This window comes from Cygnus olor, chromosome 5 (assembly GCF_009769625.2).
Source record: "Cygnus olor isolate bCygOlo1 chromosome 5, bCygOlo1.pri.v2, whole genome shotgun sequence".
Lineage (NCBI taxonomy): Eukaryota > Metazoa > Chordata > Aves > Anseriformes > Anatidae > Cygnus > Cygnus olor.
In genome coordinates, this window is record NC_049173.1 from 27,356,336 (window position 1) to 27,375,136 (window position 18,801).

At 40.7% G+C, this 18,801-nt stretch overlaps 1 protein-coding gene across 1 annotated transcript in view; it reads left to right on the forward strand.

Annotated features, from left to right (window-relative positions):
• Window positions 1–5,795: 5,795 nt before the first annotated feature.
• LOC121070590 (mucin-5AC-like) overlaps window positions 5,796–18,801 on the forward strand; it is a 168,781-nt gene continuing 155,775 nt past the window's right edge. The window contains 7 exon segments of the mRNA XM_040557952.1: window positions 5,796–5,892; window positions 8,820–9,075; window positions 10,509–10,623; window positions 11,955–12,042; window positions 12,755–12,846; window positions 14,953–15,078; window positions 17,956–18,057. Coding sequence (XP_040413886.1) covers window positions 5,796–5,892; window positions 8,820–9,075; window positions 10,509–10,623; window positions 11,955–12,042; window positions 12,755–12,846; window positions 14,953–15,078; window positions 17,956–18,057 — 876 coding nt within the window.

Sequence of the window (18,801 nt, forward strand, 5' to 3'; positions counted from 1 at the left end):
TCAAACCTCCACCCTTTTCTGCACATTCAGTCACCTCAGAACTTTGCATACCTGTGTTTCCATTGGGACTGGGTGACGAAATTGAATTTTGAACAGTCTGAACTTTTTCTAGCAGATAAATCCTCAAATAGCCTCTCAGGGAAAAAAGAAGCTTTATTTCTGTATCTCTTCAAAGAGAGCAGTAGTGGCAATGAGCAGCACTTTTGCTCTTTCCCACAACGTTCTTGAAAGCAAATGGAGACCTGTCCTGCCTGAGCCCATGGAGCATTTGGTTTCTTAAGCAGGAACTGTTGTGTCTGCAGGTTACAAGCGTGGTCTCATTTGGAAAACCCAGGAGAGTAACTGGGAAATCTCTCACAAGGCTATGTAAGCCCTTTCGGGGCTGCAGAAAAGATGGTGGAATCTTCTGATCCCATTGCTTCCCAGCCAAGACCTAAAGGGGTGCTGACAACTTCACAAAATGTATTGGTGCTGGAAGAGAATGGGCTGTCCTCCAGGAATTTCACAGTCCCCTAGGGCCCAGCAAGAAGGAAACAGTAGCAAGAGCTCCTGCAGAGTTCATCTGGGCGGCAGGTTGGCTGGACCTCTGGCATGTCTCCATACCTGAGTCCCATGGCTTCTTCCTAGACTTTCTGCCTGTATCCCAAGTACAGGCTGGAGCTACAATTTACCCGTAGCATTGCCCTGGTTGCTGGAGGCTGGGATTTTGAGTCCCTTCCTCAGATGGAGGCTCCTCCAAGGTGATCAGAAGCTTGAGAAAATCCTTTCCAGGCAGCTGTTGTCTTACAACGTGCTCCTCACAGCATAGACCCAGTGTAGGAGACCACCGCTGAACGCTGGAGAAAACCTGAGTGGGTTGCCTACAACTCAGAGAGGGTGCCATTGCCACACTAGTAAAGAGCACTGGGGACCTCCACTCCTCCTAGAAGAAAAGCTCATTGCCCATTTGCTTTGTAGACTGTTTGGGGCTGGGGTAGGGGGTTTACACATAAGTATTCCCTGAGATGCACCCTGAGTCTTCCTTACAGTAGGTTACATGCTTCCCTAGAAGCATGGTGATTGCAGTGTGCACCTTGTTTGTGGAAGTGGATGGGTTTTGTTACCAGTTGTAGTCTTCCCCGAGGTATCCTGAATACCAGACAGTTTCTTTCTAACTATTTGGAGAGGTACTGGAAACTCGGTGCTGTTCATACGGCTCTACAGTAATACAGTAAGAACTTTCATCTGGAGTTAAAAATGGGTTCTCAGAAGATTTCCAGCTAAAGTGAACACAGTTGCTTTATGAACCATTTTACTGGATGACTGTTTCAAGAACACCAAGGGCAAAAAGGCAAATGCTTGTTAGCAATATGGAAAAAATCACTGCTGTTATCTGAGGTGAGGTGGATGGGATTCAGAAGGAGGGGGAGAAGCCCCATGCACACCAAGAACAATCTACCACAAAAGAATACAAGATAGGGATTTCTGATCTGACAGGTATCTTGTTTAATGCTGTAATTCCATATTACAACATTATAATTTTTTGCTGTAGGAGAGGAAGGGCAAGATAGAATTTTCCATATGTTTACCATTGGACTGTACTTTGCTAAACCACACTTCACTGAACTAAGCACATGCAACTCTGCACATAAGTCCCAATCAAAGGACTTCAGCAAAGGCAAAGCCCTGAGTAAATAATCATGTAGTTATGGTGTTTGTTGTACACTGTTTGAACTTGTGTAACAGAGCAAACCCAGATACTGTGAAAAGAGAGGAAGCAGAAATAGACTGAAAAACTCGAAAATCACAGGAAGAGAAATTATCGTGAACTTTATGTCTGACAAAAGCTAAAATTTATTTAAATAACTGTAGCTTTGATATACAATTTCTTGTATTTCATCTCCCAGCAGCAGCTTTGGGTGGTGGGGGTATTTTAATGGACAACAATTTCTTCTAGTTAAGCAGCCCTCTTCTTCAGCCAAATTTCCTAAATTAACTCAATCTTTTCAGGCTACTGTAAACCTCTGTGCTCTTAAGTGGCAACCTCACAGATTAACTTCCAACCAGGCTATATAAGCCATATTCCCATCACTAATGTAGAAAGTCATTATACGTTTTTTTTTTTTTTTTTCATTACCCTTTTAAAATCTTATGTGTTTAAACTGGACTTTTTTAATGGTTCAGTTTTTCAGCATTCATATGTAAATATGCTTGAATTCCTTTCACAAACTTGTCTCTAGAATGGTGAAAAACATCACATGTATTTTTTTTCCTTATTCCAAGACTTGAACTTTGAGAAAACTCACAAAACATAGTAGAACTCATTATGTATTTTTGATATTGCTTCAGTGCAACAACTTCCATTTTGGAATGCACTTCTGTTGCAGGCTGGTTTAAAGACAGAAAATACTGTGTGTCTCATTTTACTATGCTTTTGGCTAGCCTCCTCTCCAAATTTGACAAAGAACTGAGTTCTCCCAACTGCTACCAAGTTTCCTTAGTTCCAGGAAATCACAGATCTTCCAGTGCTAAGCAATTCCCCTTCAACACAAATGATCTCTGTAGGGTACAGTTTAAGCTGAAGAAGGGTCTGTAGCCCTTAAAATGTTCTGTAAATTCTTTATGTACTTCATGTATGTACATTTATATAAAACACTAGTAGACAAAGGGTAGCTTTTAAGAATCATCCTGGAAATTTATTCCTGGTTATATTATATGATATGTTTGGCAGATAAAACCTCCTCATTTGCTTTGAAGGCTGAGAAGAAGGACGCAGATGCTAGTCTTCACTTGAAGAAGAAGCAATACAGCCAAACCATACCAAAGCAGTTAATCTCTGCCTTTCTTTTGGCTTGTAGTAACTTTCAGTCATTGTGGAAATGGTTACTGCATGTATAACTTCATGTAATTTCAGAGTTATACAGACATCAGTACTAGGTATGCAGTGGCCTTTTTTGAATTGTCTTGTCATCCATGAAAGAATGAATTGCTTTTAAAGGGATGGGGGGGGTGGGGGGGGAGCTATGAAGCTCCAAGTCTTAAAAGCAGAATGTTCATATCTTTCCCCAAATGGGCCTGGGGTTCTCTTTGTTCTGCTACTCCATGTTTTCCATCAGGAAGGCTGTTTAAAAAAAAAATCTTTAAGGTAGAGAAAGACCAAGGGCCCAACCCCCTGATGAGATGGCTTTCTGTGCAGGGAGTCTTTCTGAAGTGAGGAAGTGCCAATAGGTCAATGAGACCTGTGTGCACAAACACCAATCAGCTGTGTCATTATTCCTGTATGTGGATTTTGAAAGATCTACATCTTCTTGAAAACACACACACAAAAAAAGAACAAGTGAACTGATTCCTTGCAAATGGGAGTAACTGATGCCTTTAATTAGTTCAGGAAAGGTCAAGGAACCCTATGGCAAGATGAGAGGTTAAGGAGCTTTATGTTTGTTCTAAGGCAAAAATGTAAGAAAACACCCAACCATCTCCTATCAAAATTAAAATATCAAAGGCATTCTTCATGTATTTTAATAGACAATTAATGACAGAGACCCAGTCCCTGTTCTTCTGCCTGCTACAGATCACCTTATGCTGCCAGTCATTTCAAACTGTGTGGTGGATGCAAACTTGATGGACCAAACAAATCTTTGAAGTAAATTTCCTAAATTCAATGGGATTATACCAATAAAAACATAATCCATGTTGAATTCTTCTGGCAATTAAGTGTGTAATACAGTGTTGTAACCATCAGTTACGTAAAATATTTTGCCAAATTAATTTCAGATGTTATCACGTGGATTATCAGTGCAAGAGGGCTTGATATCAATTCCTAATTAATTGTTTTCCTAGCTAGCTTCACCTTCTTAATGAAGTAAATAGCATTTCTGTAGTTACTATCTAGGCAGTGCTGGTAAAACACAATTTCATTGTGCATACACATTGTAAGATATATTACTGTTACTTTTGCCTGAAATGAAGGGGAATATTAGAGAATTTCCACGCAGAACTGTACCAGCACTTGGATTCGGTATGGTAATTGGGTGTGAATGGTATTAATCCCCAAGATGCCCCCAGTTTGAGTGCCTCTTTACCAAGTTTGTATCAAAAAATATGGGATGTGAGTCACTGGTGTATTACGTTACCTTCATGATGGTTTATCTCCAGTGAGTCAGTGGTGATAAAGAAGTTGAGTTAATATTTACCAATTGTATTTACTAAAATCACATACCCTTTAATGGCAAATGATCCATGAAATGGGCTGTAAAGGGGCCAAGAGGAATTGTTCTTTTTGATAGTACAGCTGCAGCAGAGTGAAGGCCTCTTGAGCTAGAGGGCCCAATAAAGGGAAGAGTTATTAATCCTGGTGTGTCACTCTAGGGGCATTAATTATACCTTGCGTAGCTGTCATAGCAGTAATTCAGTAGTAATGGATCAATGTATTCACAAAGTACCTGTTGGACCGAATTTCCTTCCAAAAAAAAAAAAAAAAAGCTGCCATATATTCCTTCTGAAACCCTCAGTGTTGCCACACTTGACTATAAAGACTTAATTTGAATGCAAATATCCTCCAACTGTCAGTAGCCCTGAAATCATTGCAGGGAATTGGGGTATCCAATGATTTCAAAGGAGTGTAGCCCACATTCTCAGCAGAGAAGCCAGAAGCAGCAGCCCTGGTTAGTCACTAGCAGGATCTCTGCTCCTGGAGAAATGGGAAAGCAGCAGCAAAGGTGATGGAGCAGACAAGCAGAGGTAAGAAAATGGTGCAGAGCAGGGGGACTGGGTCTGCTGTGTCCCTCAGCAGCAAGAAAAGGACTCACATCCTCTTAGCAGAGGCTTCCAGGTGGCTGATGTTACTTCCTGTGCTGAATGGAGCAGAAATGAACGGTGATGCAATGAGTTATTTGTTTTATTCTGTCTGTCACTTGGACACAATTCTAATGTGTGCTGTTAATGTTCCTCCCAGGACCATATGTGCTGATTGAGGCTTGCAGGGGGAAATCATGCTTTAGCTCATCCCTCCTGCACGCTCTGGCATGCCCCTGAACCGCGTGTAGGAGACAAGGAGCTGGGAGTTGTGGTGGTAAGTCTTGCCATGTCCTTGTCATATAAGGACCACTCCAATCTGAAGGCTATCTTTGGTGAGTATTTCATATGTTGTTCCTGTCCCTTTCATGGTACCCATGGGGGATGAAGCAATTTTGTTCTAGGGTCAGGAATTAGATTGCTGGGTTCTTGTTCTTCTTTCTGCTCTCATGTCTATGTGAATGAACTATATACCTTGATTACCTGTGTGGGAATTGGAAAGGAAGAGGACAGCAATTATAAAAATAAAAAAGACTATATCTCAACAGAGTTCTGCCCTTGGATTTTAAACTAGCCTTGATTTGAGAAAACTAACAGGTTTCAGCTTTCTACCATTAGCCTTAACAACACTCTCCTTTCTATGTCAGTGGCTGTGGGCTACTGCCCTATGTGCTTTTCCTCCTTGGTTTCAAAACCCTTTGCCACACCTGCAATTATCACTGTTCTGTGGTCTGAATGAGGAGGCTCCATCAACCAAAAGTTCAACCTGAAATTTACTATGGGAGTCTGCTGACTTTGAGGGTTACTATTGCAGTGTGTAGGATTTCAGGTCATCCTGGTATCTACAAGGTCCCGTTGTCACGGTTTGGGTTATCTACTAGGTATTCTGCAGTCTTATGTTGTAACTGTGTGGGTGGAGAAGAGCGGGGAAATATGCATTGTGATTAAAAGGGAAAAAAAGCAAATATCTATTGCTTCCTGCACCAGGGCTGTACAGTCTGTCAGTTTGTACCCTAGCCAAAATGGCAGGGCTTCAAGAACAGACTTTACCTTCCAATAGTGCCCTGCCTCAAGTGCGACTGACAATGGAATTAATGGGGCACAGGCAGTGGAAAAGGGGTAACGTGAACTCATGTTTCATGTGCTGCACAATGTTCTTGCCTGCTGGTGCGGGGTTTTCTTAAGAGCAGCGACAGCCACAAATCACCTGGCAGACATTTGTGCCTGCACCTCTGTAAGCCACTTAGAAAGTGGCTCAGAAACATTTAAGAGGAACAGCTGAAACAATCAGGGGTCCAGCTTTAGGATACTTAACTCTGCATATGCCAGGAAGCTTGGTAAAGCAGTGAGCAAGACACAGTCCTCAAGGCTGGTTCACTGTCTGCCAACCAGATAAAAGGGCACCTGTTTTCCCCAGCAAGTCCATGGACTACCTTGGCCTGAGGACTTGCAACAAGGGTGAAACCTAAGCGCACTTCAAGCCATGCTTCTGCTCACTTTCTGCTGGGAATCATTCTGGTATTAATGTATTCCCGAAGGGGCATGGAGCAGCTGAACGTGTGGGAACAGCTGTTACGCATGTTTGCCTGATTTGCCCAGGCTGGGTGAGGGGCTTCCTCTTTGACAGAAGTTATTTCCCCACAGCACGGACAAGTTGAAGGTCAGCTTGTGCCAACACAGCAGGTAAATCTCTAAAGAAGACCCTAAAATAACTGACATCAAACACCTGTGATGGCATATCTAAGAACTGTCCTACAGAAGGACATAGGTCAGACCATGACTGAGCCCTCTGGATTTTTGATGGTTATGACTCTTTATAACCATGTTATGCTTGACCTTAAGATATTATTTGCTTGGCCATTCAGAAAAAAACATCAAGCCAGCAGAGGCAACAAATGTTTCTCCTTGAGCTGGGGAACTGTGCTGATGTGCAAACCAGAAAAAAGCTGTAAAAAGAGGGCAACGAGTGCTTGTTACTAATCAGATGCTATGAAAACGAAAAGCAATTTTTGCCTAAAGAAAAGGCAACAGTGTAGGGAGGGAAATATATATTTTAAAGAACGGGGCTAAGAAAATGACAGCTCTCCATCCCCACATGAAGAAGAGAAGTAGATAATTGTCTTTTCCAAAAGACAGAACATTGTTGGGTGCTAAACGTGAACAACTGAAAGGAAAATGAATGAAGCTCCACCTTTCAGGGACCCTGCCATCAATGTTTTGTTCTCACGCCAAATTCCTAGACTATAAAAATCTGCCTATAAGCCAAGAAAAACACACTTCCCTGGAAGGATTTTCAAGTTACCACTCCATGGCAAGATGGAAACAAAAAAGTGGAGGTCGTTTTGGATTTTCTGCCTAATTTGGAGTTGTTGCAAGGGCAAAGAACCAGTTCAGATAGGTAAGAAAAAAAATCTAAGATTATTTGGTCGCATATTGATCTCCATAGGTAACAACTAGAGTTATCAAATGAAAACATATAAGATATTCACAAGAGCTGTGGATATGCCAGAAACTAACATTTTGCTTTTTCATCTTTAATTTAAGCCATTTCAGTGTTATTGTTGTTCTGTTGTTGTTTTTTCCCACCACTGTGTAGTCTGTCAATTGCTTTATGTCTTAAGCAACTCATGTTAAAAAGCAGACTCTCTGCATGCAGTTTGCATCCAAAAAAAAAAAGTGACACCCTTTCTTTTTTTTACACATTTTGCATACATTTTTAATAGAAGAAGTGTGTCAGCATAATGCCTGCTAAGCTTGATTGACCAGTATGAAATACTGCATTAGGAGTAACCACGCTTCTGTGGTCTCTTGCACCGTTACCTCCTGGTTTGGTTCTGAATGTCTTATACTTTTCCCAATCACTTAATATACAAACAATTGATGTGACTGTTATTGCTGTACTAGTAATTCTAGAAATCCACGCCCAAGAAGAAACCAAACTTTCTAATTTTCCCTCATTATTGTGTAAAAATGTGCTAAATTACCCTATTCCACTTTAGCGCTGTAAACACCTATGTAAATTACAATCCCTTTAAACAGCTGTTTTTGTGAGAACTCTTTGTCACTTGAGTTTCTGTTGCATGTTTTTAACAAGATTAGATTTCTTTTCTGTGCTCCCCTGCTGTTTCTTAGGTATGAATATCTCATAAGATTTTAGAGTTCACTGAGTATACTAATAACTGGTTTTGATTTGATCTGTGAAGGAAGTTGCCATGTTGTTATTCCTAAACGTGATGCATCAACAATGCAAACAAATTTGCTCATTTTTGCTTGCCGTTCTTTCAGATGGCCCGGAAGAGATTCCAAAATCATAATCTAGCAAGCATGTCTTATTTAATTCAAGGTGTAGCTTTCTTTGATTCATGTTGGCTTTATGCATCTCAGTGGTGTGAAAACTACTTTCTAAAGTGATGTGTTAAATGTACTTAAAGTATCTAGCAACACTGTTGACAGAGGTACAACTCAGCTTCAAGGCACAAGTTTGTTTGAAATGAAAAATAAGTAGCTCTGGGCTGACTGCTGAAGCTGGTGGTGGCCTCAGCTGTGGCTGCCATTTTGCTGAAAAGCCTGGTGGCCTCTGGAAGGATCTCCAGAACAAAACCCTTGCCTGTGTTAAGGGGTAGGAGTTCCAAGGCAGAAATAACGTTTAGGCAGCCAGGATGTGATTGCCCGCACTTCACTTTAGATATCTAGAATGTAGATTTATGTCTCCATCTAAGAAGGCACCTCTCAGCAACCTTTGTAGACAACAGAGAGAAACAGGCAGCCTTGCAGCAGGTTTCATCTCCCTCCTAGCTGGATATCTAAGACAGGGAAGCTAAGCTTCTTCTGCTTCTCACTGTTAACTTCAAAGGAGCCTGGGTTTGTCTGATCACATTGGAGGTTTCTCTGAAATGGACTTGTAAAGAAATTGAGATGAATTTCATTTCTACAAGCTGGTATCTTCCAGGGGTTTACATTTTTGCATTCAAAAATCTCTAATATTTTTCAACAAAAACCTCATGAAAGACGACTCATTAACCTCCCTCCTCTGAATCTTTCTTTAGTCCAGGTCTCTACTGTTGGTAGGAGTGAATGTGCCACCTGGGGCAATTTCCACTTTCATACGTTTGACCATGTTAAGTTCACTTTTCCTGGAACCTGCACGTACGTCTTTGCTTCTCACTGCAATGACAGCTACCAGGACTTTAACATCCAAATCAGGCGCAGTGACAAAAATAGTCACCTTATCTACTTCACGGTCACCATTGATGGGGTGATCCTGGAGGTGAAGGAGACTGGCATCACAGTGAATGGAAACCAGTAAGTAATGACTGTACAGCTATTTTTTGTTGTCTATTTATTGCTAGGTGTTAGCAATCAGTGGTCTGTCTAGAAAGGAGTCCCACCATGTGGAGGTGCAAACAGCTGCGTACGATCTGTTCATAGCATGTTGAAGAGGGTATTGTGAAGAGTCCATCCTGTAGTGTTGGAGATGGCAAGAAGCATATAAACTACACTTCCCAGGGTTCAACAGCAATGCAGCTAGAAAAGGCAATGTGTATGTAACAAAACATAAGGTGTAGGTTTCCTTAATGATGCTTGCGTTTGGTGGAATTGTGGATAAAATCAACACTTTATAGAACTGATTTTGTAGTAACTCAGTTTTTTTCTCAAAAACGTTATTTCTGTGGCACTAACCTTAGTGTTGTTGCTATTCAGAAACAGATGATCCTTTTAGAAGCAGTTTGCTGTTTCCAGATAGATTAGTCTAGAAATGGCACTCCTTTGCAGATCACAGCTTGCCTTGGGGTCTTCTATGCAAAGGCCAGAATTTTCAAAGTCAAAATCCACACCTTTAATTCTGATCTGGAATAAACCTGAAAGCAAACTGCAAGCAGAAGGTTAAAAATACTCCATGAATAAACAGTCATGTGCAACAGTAATGAAAGCTGGGTGTATTTATGAGGGTAGCCTTCATGAGAAGTGCAGTGTCCTGCTCCCAGCATATAGGTATGAAGGGCTGAGGCAGGCTTTGTCTCTGGGAAGAACACTCACAATCTTGTTGGAGAGAAAAATCACAAACATTATGGGCTGTCTTCTGTTGATAGCCATCCAGAAACAGCCAAATACACAATAACATCACCCAGATGTATCTCCCAAATCAAAGGGGCAAGAAATCTTCTGTCTTCAAACAATTTTCTGATTTTCATATATATATTTTTGTTTGTTTGTTTTGGGGGGGTGGTTAGGAAAGTGAATAATGATAGTCTTAGTTAAATCAAAAAGTAACATGGCTGTGAGTCACATCAGTACATTGGAAGCAGAAGAGACCAAAATGTATTTGTGACTTCAAAATACCAAGGAAAATCCTGGAGAGATTATGATAACCTGTGGTATCCTCAAATGGGGAGCAATATCCCAGTATTGTGATCTTGCTCCTTATAATGCTTTGAATTAGGGCCTCAGTTCATGTAGACAAGCAGTGCTGCATTGGTATAGGTAGAGTGGCTAACTTGCTATTGACATGTTCATAACCAAAATACATTGTGTTGTGGATTAAGATTATTAGAATGTCACAGTGGACAAGGTGATAGACCTAAATTAATGCATTAATGAGGATGAAGGCTGACCTTGAAAAGAATATCTCCATGGCTTATACGCCTCCTTTTGACTCTAGTTCTTCTTTTCTATATTTCTGAGAGGATTATATTTATTTATTTTTCCAATACTGTTTTGTTCCCTCTAATTTCCAGGATCCCTGTGCCCTTCAGCTTGAAGAGCATCCTGATTGAGGACACCTGTGCTTACTTCCAAGTCACTTCCAAGCTGGGTCTGACACTCAAGTGGAACTGGGCTGACACTCTCCTAGTATGAACAGCCAGTTAGTTGTTTTTCTCTTGGTGAACCTCATCAATGATGAAAAGCAGAGCTGGATGCAGGCACAGTGTTGAATACTGAGGGGTGGCAGAGGGGGGAGGTACCACTGTGCCCACAAACTGATGGGGACATACCACACTAGTTAATTGTTTCATGGGGCAGGGCAGTAGAGTTGCAACACCCAGGCCTCCCCAAGCAATTTTACATGACAAAAGCTGCCACTGTTAACCCTGCAGATAGCATCTCTACAGTTATCTGCTTCCTGCATGGGGCACTGGCAGAAGCACAGCTAGTGCCCCCAGCTCTGACTTGTTTAGTTACCCTCTTTCTCAATTCACATCGCGTGTGGGAAACTAATCTGTGTGGTCGGTGCAGACCTTGGCCTCTCTCATTCTAGGGCATTGCTGTGGGGGAGTTTCCCTGTGTACATTCACCCCAAAATACCTTCTGCAGTGGTAGTGTATTTACACTTTTGGGCGTGAGCATTTATCCTCCACAATCAGGACTGAGATTAAATAAATGGAAGTCGTATGTCATGTTTAGCAGGCCAAAGAGAGAGAAAGAGGGTAGAAGGTGAATGCAGAGGGGGGAAAAATATATCAGGAAGCAATCAAGTGGTAATTCAAATTCTGATTTAATGAAGTATTTGCTTCCCCCTCCCTCTGTACTAGTTAATGTGAAGTATTACAGGCATCACCTGTGCAGCAGACAGTTTTAGGGTGACATGCCTGTAGGAAAAGCACTGCCTTTTGTAAGTGGACCATGCCAGTGTTACCCTCCAAGCAAGTAGGAGTGATTAAGTGCAATAGTTCTATCTAGCAAGGCTGTAATGTGTTAACCTGGCTCTCTATTGCCTCTGTGTATGGGCCGAACAAGTTATGCTGGGCAGACCCACCCATAGCAATGCTATGAAGTTTTCCATTTAGTCTATGAGCTAGAAAAAAAAAAAAGATACTGCTAAAAGCTGACTAGAAGCTGATTCTTCACGTCTTCCAGCATCAGGGAACAGTTAGCTGCTCAGTACTCTCTACTGGGAGACCCTGGTCCAAGGATTAGTCCAGTATTCAGAATACTGCAGTTAGCTGTTTAATAGGTAGGAACGTCAATTGTTGGAAAACCATCATCTCATCTGAATTCAGCCTGTCTGCCAGTAGGTTTTATGGTGGGTTTGTAACTGAAAAGGAGACTTATAAAAACAGGTAATAAGCATTTCTGCCAGTGTGCTTTTTTTTATAGTGAACCATCTGGTAACGTACTGCTGATGGGGGGGGGGGGGGGAGAGCCTTTAAACTCTGGGTTTCCTCTCTGCTTTTGTTTCTTAGCTGGACCTGGAAGAAACATATAAAGAGAAAATATGTGGTCTCTGTGGGAACTATGATGGCAATAAGAAGAATGATTTGATTTTGGACGGTAGGCCATGAATGCAGTGTGTTCCACAGAGAACAGGAGTATGTTAATATATGGCATGAAACTTGAATTTTGTTTCCTCTGAGTGGGGTTACAGTTTTCCTGACAGATGCCCTGAAATACCCCAACGTTTCTGTAGATGGGAGGTGCAGCTTAAGAGGTTGTGGGATGATTTGGGATTCTCTGCTCTTTGCAAACTTGCAAGTCTCTCAAACCTCATCGACACAGTTTAATTGCCCAGTTGTCATATAGCAACATTGCCAGGTTTCTGGCTGATAGTACCAAACTTTAAGGAACTTGTAGTCTCAAATGAGCCATGACTGCACTTTCTGTCCTCCCATTTTCATCATTTTACAGTTGGGTATCAAGTGTGATTAGTTCTGGCTCTGAAATGAAATGAAAGTGCCATGGCTGACCCAGACAGGTTTCACTGAGCATCTTTACAGAAACCGCAGTGCCATCCACTGACACCTTCAGATATTACACTGGGCTAGAAAGGCCAGCACAGCAAACAGATGAGGCTACCATCCTGCAGCAGGGTGTGTGAGCAGAAAGAAACCTGCATCCTAGGGTACTTAATGCAGGACTAAAGCCAAAATTGTAATACCATCCATTCATGTAATACCTAGACTTTTTAGGTCACCAGAAAAATACTGTCATCTACCTCACCCCTTCAGAAAGAACTGTGAGATTTGATAAAATATACCACTTGTAGTGGTAGATTTGGAGCTCATTGTCATACTTGATATTAAGCTTTTTGGGCACATCTTAGTCATGTTTCTGCCCTTTACTTCACAACCGCAATTGGTAAAACCTAGAGCCAGTTCAAAATTTTCTGAGGAAACTGTTTTCTGTTGCGAAGCATTGCTCTAAGAAAAGCAATGCTCTTCTTTTATGCTTCTGGTTCCACTGGAACCAATATCCACTGGAATCCAATATTTCTGGTTGAAATATTTATATTTCAAACTTCTGTTTGTCAGAAAAAAATTTCTCAGATCTAGGATCTATTTGGTAATGCCTTGGTCAAGTGTACCCCTATAACTAGTGTAATACATATATTTGTGTCTCTCTTCCCATCTTGTCTAGCCTGTGAAAAGTAGTAAGTTCACAGATGATTAGGAGCATATGCACCTAAGCCTGCACTTCAGGCTGCGATAGTAGAATGAAAACTAAACTGTATGGCCATTACACATGCAAATACAGAATTCTGTAAGTGCAAATGCACCCATAACAAACTGAACTCTGAAAGTGATGACGTGCAATAGAAAGGTCAAGAATCTCATGTGATTATTACTGCCCAGACTGCCAGCAGTTCTTGATAAAAGTGTGCCAAATTCCTGGTTCTAGCCCAGCGGGTATTATGCCAGGCTGTTATTTTTTATATTATGAATGCTGTGGTTAAGCTGAGGCATTTGGTAAAGACCATACTTTGGGCCTTACAGCCCCAAAATGAAGTGCATATTTATAGCAAAATAGCTGATCTGAAGGATTGCAGGCAGTCACTCAGATGCACCTGGGGATTTTGCAGGATATCAAATGCACCCGAGGCAGTTTGGGAACTTTCACAAAGTTGAGGATCCATCTGAAAAGTGTGCTGATGTGAGTCCAGATGATCACACTGGAAGGCATCCTAGGAGGGAAGATGATAGATGCAGTAAATATGTAAGTATGTGTGGCTAAGGAGTATAAACCCTCCTGAACTACAGTCCTCGAGTGACTGTATGAAACAAAGGCTGTTTACAGAGCATACAGTGAACTGATTTTTGTCAGGAGTCCACCATGAATCTTGGTGAAATGTTATCTTATAGTTGAAGGAATATCCTATTTGTAATGTTAATGAAATAGATCATGGGAAAATATGCAATTTTATGATAGCTTCCAGTCCAAGAAAAAGAAGCTCATAACAGAAAATTATACCTGTGTGGCCTCTGGAGTTCCATGTGACCATGAACCTGTGTCATCAGAAATTAGGATGCACGTCCAAAAACCTGAAAGTTGGTAAAATGTCAATTATTGCTTTTTTTCTTCTTCCTCCTTTTTTTTTTTTTTTTCTTTCAGAAAAAAATGTGCAAGAAGCTTCTCTCCCATTTTGGAAACTGCCCCAAAGTGGTTGCTTTTGATGATTATGTAGCTACCTGCACTGAGGATATGTGCAGCTGTATGGTTAATTCTTCTCACACTGATTTGGCTTCCAGCTGCATATGCAGCACTTTAAACCAATACTCTCGGGACTGTGTCCTCAGCAAGGGAGACCCAGGGAAATGGAGAACCAAAGAACTTTGCTGTAAGTAACTATTGCTCTGGAGATCTCTTTCAGGTTAGACATATATGTACAAACCCTGATCCCAGTAGAGCAAAGATAGGAGCTCTGTTAACTACAGTGAATTAGTCTGTAGAAGTACTTTTGACAGAAACATTGTTAATGGAAAAGCTTCCACAAATTTAACTTGATTTTGCTCCTTAATTAGAACTTATATTAGGATTTCTTACCCCTCCTCGTTATGGCTATTTTTTTTCCCAGTTCTTTTTTGAATTTTACCATGCACAGTTAATTTATAACTAACCTTGTTTTAAATTTTGATGTCTAGTCCAAAGAAGTCACTGAGAAGTTTAACACATTTGTTCTTAAATGGTCCTCAACTCAGTAGTTGCAGCTATTGGGCAGGAAATCACTATAAATTCAGGGGGAAGGCTTGAGGTATTTCTTCCAAACAGCTGTTGTGAATTGGGATAGAAGACTAATGCCAGAATGACTGATGTTTGAGGCAAAAATAAGTTATTACAATATGATACATCTGGATAGAGAGATCCCCAACCAAGATATGGGGGAAAGGAGGAAGGAGTTGGGCAGTGACGCAAAGATTTTAGAGCACTTATAACAGTAACATACCGCATTTTCATTTGGTCTTGCAGATCAGGAATGCCCAAACAACATGGAGTACATGGAATGTGGAAATTCCTGTGCTGATACTTGTGCTGACCCAGAAAGAAGCAAGATTTGCAAAGCCCCGTGTACAGATGGCTGTTTCTGTCCTCTTGGTAAGGCATCTGCTTCTTCCAATTGGTCACACACATCAAGGGACAAAGAGGGATATTGTTCCTTTTCAGTTAATGTCTTTTTTTTTTTCTTCATGATTTTACACTAAAAGCAGTGCACGAACTGTTTCTTCTAGCATAATTAAGCAACTTCCTTCCTGGAAGAGTCAGATCTCTAAAGATCCAAGATCATAACACTGAAGAAGGGGAGAGAAAGGATGTTTTCCTAAAGACTAGGCAGAAAAAAAGGTACAGATGTAGAAAAAGGAAAGAGGTTCTCCAGACAGTAGAAATGCAGCTGAGGATGTCTGGTGAGATACCTCCTTTTTACAAGTCTAGGTGTATATCTAGCCTATGGGATGATAGCTATGACTGTAGGTTAAGTCACATGTAAAATAAATGCATTGGTGGGTACATGCTTGAGCAATCTTGCACATGAAGAATTTGAGTTCTGATTTGTTAGATGCACTATTAGAAATGGATGAAAACCAATTCATACGCTTACAGTCTGGCATTTGACAATCCTGCTCATGGTGTAGGATTACGGTAACATGCAGAGATACTCTTTTGTTTTTGTATTGCTCTGTTGCTTTTGAGGTCTAGTAAAAAAACGCTTCTCATCAATTAACACCTGAGAGGGCCTGGTGTGTTTTTTTCAGTAAAATATACCCCAATCATTTACAGAAATGCTAAATCCTCCAGAGTTTTTTGCTTATTATGATCTTCCTTCGTGGTGTTTCCCAGACTCACCTGAGGAATATTAACTAGCCAATATGTCTGAACAGGAACCATCCTTGATGACCTCGGTGGCAAAAAATGTGTCCCCAGAGACAGCTGCCCCTGTATGTTTCAAGGCAAAGTCTACCCATCTGGAGGGACTTACTTTACTCCTTGCCAAAACTGGTACTGTTGTGAACTTGATTGCACTAACAAGGAAGAGACAATTATTGCAAAGCATTGATGACTTTCATTCTGTTCTTTTCTCCTTTTTGCTGTTCCTAATGTCTTAAGGAATTATGGCTCTAATACAAAAACTGGGGTCTGAATTGCAACAGCCTTCAGAAAACTTTGAGGGAGCCCTCAACCTCACATAGCTATCACCTTATCTTAGAATTGCCAGCAATTATTGAGCCCAAGTTACTATAATGCAGAAAAATAAGTTGCTTTGCTGGTTAGTTTAGAAGCATTGGCCACTAAAGTGGAGCAGAGGATCATACCATGTTAATGAGTAATTTTCCAGCCATCTCTAGATCTATAAAGGGCTGTTCCAAGGCTTGGATCTCAAAAGTCCTGATCCTTGAGAATGGTTTGATTTTGGGCAAAACTTGTAGCTTGAACCCATCTCTACTCTGCAATAGTGAAATGTGATAAAACCTTGGGTATGTTCTTTTTAAGAGATATTTCTTACTCTGATATCTATCTAGTGAATGAACAATTCTACGTATTTTTGTGCTTCTGAAATACAGTACATTTTCTTAACCTTAGGAATAACCTTTTCTGTAGGGAGCAGTGGATTACACTGTGGCGCATGGTTGGATAGAGCAGATATTCTGCAAACCCCTTTGGATCAAGTATTTTCTATGTTGTCCTCAAATGCAGGAAATACTCTTCAGAACCTGCAGTTTTGAGGAAATGAACTTGATGGGCTTTGGGTGATTCCCATATAGCCACATCCTTGCTTACTCTTCACAAAGCCCAAGCTGACGTGGCCTGGCTGTTCTCCTCTTGTGTGCACAGCTCTAAGAACTAACACAGCTCATTAACTCAGGTCCTCCACAGTAAGCTGCTGAGAAGTCACATCAGCAACTTGCTGAATGGTTGCATCAATAACATAAAATGCTGCAAGATCCTGCTCAAAGAGATTCTTTATTTTAAAAAGTTAAGTAACCAATTCAGGCCCTAGAGTATTTCTTTCTTGACCAACTCAGTGTCTCTGAGGGATTTAGTTTGAAGCCTAGAGCAGTTAACTCCAATCAATAGGCATTCAACTTTTATACTCTAAGGGCCTAGTATAGAATCTTCCTCCTGCTTGGATTTAATAAGCAGATGAATAACGAGCGGCTAATAAGACAGAGAAAGAGGGTCCGATCAGATACAGATCTCAGTCTTTGCTCCTTTAAAGTATATTTATTCTAATTACTCCTTTTTTGGATTTTGTACAGTACTTGCAAAGGAGGCCACTGGAGCTGTATCTCTCTGCCTTGTTCTGGAAGTTGCAATATAGATGGAGGATTCCATATAACTACGTTTGATAATAAGAGGTTCAATTTTCATGGTAACTGCCATTATGTCTTAGCTAAGGTATGAACAATCTCCCATTTCACTCCTGAATATCTAGACTAGCAAGAAGCATTAAGCTGTGCTGGAGCTTGATATGACTTCATTTGATTAAATGACCTCAATCCAACAAAGCACTTCAACACATGCTTAACCTTAAATCACCCAAATTTTTCCATTTGCAATGGACTGCAAGTCAACTGTGATGTTAAGCATCAAGCTTTTGCAACTTCAACACAGTTTTGCATCTCTTTTTAGTGAATTCATTTTCTTATTCAATTTATTAGTGTAGATTAAAGCATTCTTCTGAAGCTTTCTTCATGTGTGACTGTCAAAAGTAAGTGGATGAGATGATTACTTCACAAAGATTGACTACCATGTGACTGCAAGTACATGATCTGCACAGGTTGATGGAAAAAAAAATGCGGGGAAAGGCAGTGATCATTCTTGGTTTTGGCAATGAAATAAAGCTGCAGTTAGAGATTAAATGCACCACTTCTTTCATTATTACATTTTAGCCTTTCAGAGACACGTTTTTTCCCTTCCAGCTCCCTTCCTGTAGGATGCTAACAATATCTGTACATCCCTCTCACCTCTTTTCAGAACACTGATGACACATTTGTGGTGATTGGAGAGATTGTTCAGTGTGGGACATCAAAGACAATGACTTGCTTAAAGAATGTAATTGTCACACTAGGAAGAACTGTAAGTAACTTGCCTTAGCTAGTGACACATAATCTGTCACTTTTATTTAGGTTCAAAGATGGGGTTTCTCTAATACTGTGGACTCATTTGGATCAGTTGCAGTCCTGACACTGCAGGATTAATATCAGCAGATGATATAGTGCATGTGTTTATTAGTTTTGTTCTACAAGAGTTATTTACTTTCCACTCCTTTTGGATTCCATTTTTTCCATTTTCTTTAGAGGCAGATGGTTCAAAATTATCCTTGTTGGCTTTCCCTGTCTTTTCTGTGACTTTAAAGTTTTTCATTTTTTTGTTTTTGATAGATGTAGGTTTCTGTAAGACCCTTGTATTTTTATAGCAGCTTTGAGTCCTGAGGTTTTCCCTAATGCAATGAGTGAAGTAGTAGAATTTCCCAAATAAAGGCCTGAGATTTCTCCTACTGAATATTATGCCATGATTCAAACTGAATTCAATGGGAACAGACTTAGAATAAACCTGTGTATATTTAGGAGTGCATAAATAGTATCCCTAAGGCCTGGATTCATTATGTCTAAATGGTATTTAACTGGTGTAGTCCTAGCTGGGTTAGGAAACTCAGCATCTTAACCTCCTTCTATAGTCAGCAAAGGAAGATAGGGAACTTCAAAGGACAAGTCAGTCCACCTAATATATGAGGTGGCTTCTGGAGGTGCGTGTCTCTATCCATGGAAGGAGTCACGTCTATGTCTATGAGGGATAGAGCCATGTCTCTATCTATAAGGG